The 4,434-nt window shown below is 37.0% G+C and overlaps 1 protein-coding gene across 1 annotated transcript in view; it reads left to right on the top strand.

Moving 5' to 3' along the window:
* LOC102676223 (dual specificity protein phosphatase 10-like) overlaps positions 1 to 4,182 on the top strand; it is a 12,300-nt gene extending 8,118 nt beyond the window's left edge. The window contains exon 3 of the mRNA XM_006613678.2: positions 1,451 to 4,182. Within this exon, the coding sequence (XP_006613741.1) occupies positions 1,451 to 1,764 (314 nt within the window). The 3' untranslated portion in view covers positions 1,765 to 4,182. The remainder of the gene's footprint in view (positions 1 to 1,450) is intronic.
* Positions 4,183 to 4,434: the final 252 nt, after the last annotated feature.

The raw sequence follows: 4,434 nt of genomic DNA, 5'->3' as shown, positions 1-4,434 counted from the left end.
CCCCTCCCCCCCCCCAATGTCTCGACTAACGTTTACCTAAACTACTTCTATTACGTGACCCCCCTCAATTCGTGGCCAGATAAGATTAGTCGCGCTGCTTATCGCCGTTTAGCGCGGATTAGCGATTAATCGACGCTATCCGGATACGTGTTTCGTAGGGTGTTTCTCGAAACAACACCTATCCCTTTGTCTCGCTCCCTGTCTCTGGTAATTTGTTCTGTGATGCACGATCTAAGTAACTTATATAGAATAGTATTAAATTGATCGATTGAAACGAAGTGAAAAGAATTTTTACGTTAATGTTAAATGTAATTATTTCACAAAGTGTAAAGTGTTAATGTATTCGTGATCTTTAGAGGTCAATTTTAAAAGCATGGAAATTGATATACAAAAATGTTAATGCTTATTTATAATTATTACGTTATATAAGCAAATTAAGTAGTTATATGAAGCGTGACGATAATATGACGGAGATAGAGCTGATCTCGCTTCATCTGATACAAAGTTGAGCTGCTTATAACTTGATAAATATTTACTCGCTTTTTAGAATTTATTCTTCGAAGATATTAACACGAATATATTAACACTTCGTATATAATTATATTAATTAATATATTTTCAGTCGACATTTATAGTCACAAAGATTCTTTAATATAATAACGTTCTTCGATTCGTTTAATAATTCTTAATTCCTTTTGTTCCATAGATGTCGCGAAATCTGCACGCGTGTGCACTTGCATCGGCTTTCATGTTCCCTCTCTTTTCTACGTCAAATCGAGTACAAGTAACGTCGCATAAGATACGGGCCCGCGTCGCCATGACTCATTGGCGATACGATAGCCTTCCCTATATTACGTAATCGAATCGCCTGTTTGGCGGCTGGTTTCGTTTTGCTGTTTTACAGCACAGTCCTGTCATTCGGCCGAGTTGCAGTTCGATGGATTATTGCTCTTAAATCGACTTCTAGAAATTCAGATGATGTAGAAAACTTTAGTTGCCTCGCTTTCTAGATCCATTTCTCTCTTTTTACGCGGTTCGAATTTCTTTGAGTAATAAAGTAGATGGATAAAATTGTAGAGTAAAAAATAAAATTAAAGATAATATTTAAGAAAGAGAAAGATTTAATAAGCATGTTATCGGTACGAAAAGAAATTAAATACATAATATATCTATTTATCTATGTCGTTGTCGGAGGACAAACATAAATTCGTATAATAAGAGTTCATGGTCGGATAAATAGATTCAATCGACAGGAATTTAGTTCCAATAAGCCACTAACAAAAAATTCAATAAATACAAATGATACAAAATGTTGTAAAGTATTGTCTGAAATGTACATCCAAAATCAAATTTTTATTCCGAAATATTAATATTAAATTTATTTACAGAATTATCCCGTTTAACCTCTTTAATAAAAGTAATTAATAATAATCTCTTTTTTTTTCTACAGAGGAAGCCCGAAAAGCCGGAAGCAGCGTGTTAGTGCATTGTCAAGCGGGAGTATCGCGCAGTGCGACAATCGCAATCGCGTATATAATGCGACACAAGGGCCTGTCCATGGTGGAGGCCTACAAATTGGTGAAGAACGCACGACCTATCATCAGTCCTAATCTCAACTTCATGGGACAATTGTTAGAGCTCGAGCAAGGTTTAAGGGCATCAGGTGGCGTGGCGGCTGCTCCCGAGGAGCCAAAAAGCTGTCACCAATGTCGCTGGTCTCATCAGCAAAATAGCGAGGAAGTTACTTCCGGTTGCAGCGTCTGAGTCGAGCGAAATCACCAGGCGAGGATCACCCGATTCTCTCGCATGACAATCGGGTTCCAGCAGAAGATCGAAAAGAAGAGAGCAGAAGAGCCCACGCGCGGTTCGCAAGGCTGTCTCGATGTTTCGTGTCCAAAGACGCGATCGAAAGACACAATCTACACATATCCTACACGTATATCCGTTAAACGAACCGAAGTTGTCGTTCTTCCTGTTTCATACACAAAACACAGACAGTATACACACGTGCGAAGAACTCGGATAACATAACCTTGCTACACGTGCCTTGGCGATCGGCCCTAATAAACGGGAAAGGCTGATTTACAGAGAGACACTTTTATTTCTATTATCGAATAACTTATTCAGTGGTAAAGAACGTTCTGAGTGAGAGAGAACGCGTCGTTGACTTGTGAATAACGAAGAAAGAGAATACAAATGCGGATAAGTTATAACACATGTGCGTCCTCCATCTTGGAACTTCGAAAACCAACAGGATGATGGCGCCTGTTAACACTTGAGTGAGCGCACGAATTTCTTCCTGTGTACATACAACGACGCGAGCTCCTCTCTATGTTGCGAATTATTTATGCGTTCAAGGGAGAGGGGAAAAGAGGGACGTTCACGCGGCGCTAGTTACGGAAGCTTCGTGCAATCGTCATGAAGAAAGGTTTGGTGTACTTACGCGACAGTGTTCCGTAGTTTTATTAGTACAAAATATAACGTGGTAAGAGGCGCGTATATCGAAGGAAATCATAAATATTTTTTTTTTTTTTTTGTTTCTTGCGTAGTAAGTTGCAGTAGAGAGTATGTATATTTGATTTTAACATGATGATACACAGTGTTCCACTTTTCTTGGAAAGATCTACGCGTTTGTAATTTAAAAAGTGAATTTTATTCGTTTAATTTTTGTTCTTTTTATATGTGTATATTTTTTCTTTTAAAGTGTCAAGCGTCCACGTCTAATTTGGCCACAATTTTTTTCTTTCGAGTGAATTGAATACTATTAATTATCTTGTATTTAGGGACACTGCTTCTTCGAAACCGTCGTTGCGACAAAGAAGCATCGAATAAGAATATAGGATTGAATAATTGCACTTGGGGAAGTCTTGCGAAATTTTTTTTCTTTTTGCCATCTAAAGGCGCGCGCGCAAGTGGACAATTAACAAGGTGGGATAAATGTACGTCAATTGAGATCAATAATAATTATGTTTGCGTTTTTGCCTTTTGCCTACTTGTATCTCTATATTCGTAATGTTACATTATTCGATAGCGAAGTGGTTTATATTTGATAAAATAATATATCATTAACTGGAATTAGCTTAACCACGAGCTCCGTAGCATTTAAGGATCTGGTTGAGATCCAACCATCGTGATCTAGTCGTTTGTTGGAATGTAACTGATAATGATGTTGACGATATGTAAGGTGCGAAAGAGAGAGCGAAAGAGAGAGTTCAAATACCCCCGCCAACTAATTAGAATAATTAGTAAGAACTATAACTCGAGGGACGAAAATATTGCGATTTTAAAAATTAAGATGCCAAACACGGATTTTTAGTTTGGATTCAATGAGTTTCAAACTTCGGGGGTTAAAATCGTGTGTAATAGCCAAAATTATTATCATCTTTTGATTTTGAAGTGTACATAAATAATAAATATTATCTCACGGGGAAAAATATAATTATAAATTAATATTTTAAACCAATTCTTCGTTTAACGAACATCTTTGTATCGCAAGAAAATGGCCTCCATTGATCCTTCGTTTAATCGAATTAAATCGCTTGTACGATACGAATACGATTGCGAATCTAACCTTGTCACTCTGTTTATGTTTGTTATTCTTTCGCAATGTTTCACTGATAATAGTCCGAATAATGACGAAAATAATATTGTGAATATGATTTATCTCGTTCCACGTTGTACAAAATATAATCGTTGGATTATTTTTCATCTAATCGGCTCGTTCTGTTTCAAAATTGTTTGATATCGATGTGCGTGCGGTCTCAAATTGTGCCGCACGAAGAGAAATTCCTCGATTAAGAATTTGGTCAGTTAGTGTTAGAAGTATTACAGGAATGGAAAAGTGTCTTTTCCTCACGTGGCGTGATTCATTCGTAACGCGTGTATATCTAGTTTTTTTAATCGCTTCTATCTTAAATCGTAATGGATGATTCTTATTCGTAATATTCGTAGAGAAACAACGAGTATAATCGTCATAAATGGGGGAAGAAAAAAAGAAAAAAAAAAGAATCGTGCACGTAGTTCGCTTCAATCGTCGAAATACCTCGAGCAACGGCCTAAATGGGACGTTGATTAAACGTAAAAAAGAATAAAAATAAAGAAAAACGTGTGCGAAATAACTGTACGACACGACAATCGCCGCTGTTAAATCAAACCGAGCAGCTGTTCAAAAAAAAAAAAAAAGGAAGAAAAAAGTCGCTTAAACCGATATGCCTTTCTACGTTAGAGAGACTCAAACTGTTGACAATAAAAGCTCGACAAGAGAGAAAAAGAGACCTGGTGTGCGTGAAAGAAATATAGGTTCACGTCATACATACATGTTCACGTTATATCTATATATATGTGTGTGTGTGTGTGTGTGTACAACATAACGAGACAGAGAGCAAGTTCCTTCAGATTCTTCAATTCTCTCGAGGAAACGGTACATATCAAAGA

This window comes from Apis dorsata, unplaced genomic scaffold (assembly GCF_000469605.1).
Source record: "Apis dorsata unplaced genomic scaffold, Apis dorsata 1.3 scaffold_161, whole genome shotgun sequence".
NCBI classification, from domain to species: Eukaryota; Metazoa; Arthropoda; class Insecta; order Hymenoptera; family Apidae; genus Apis; species Apis dorsata.
Note: the sequence above shows the minus strand (reverse complement) of the source record. Positions and strands in the feature narration are given on the sequence as shown.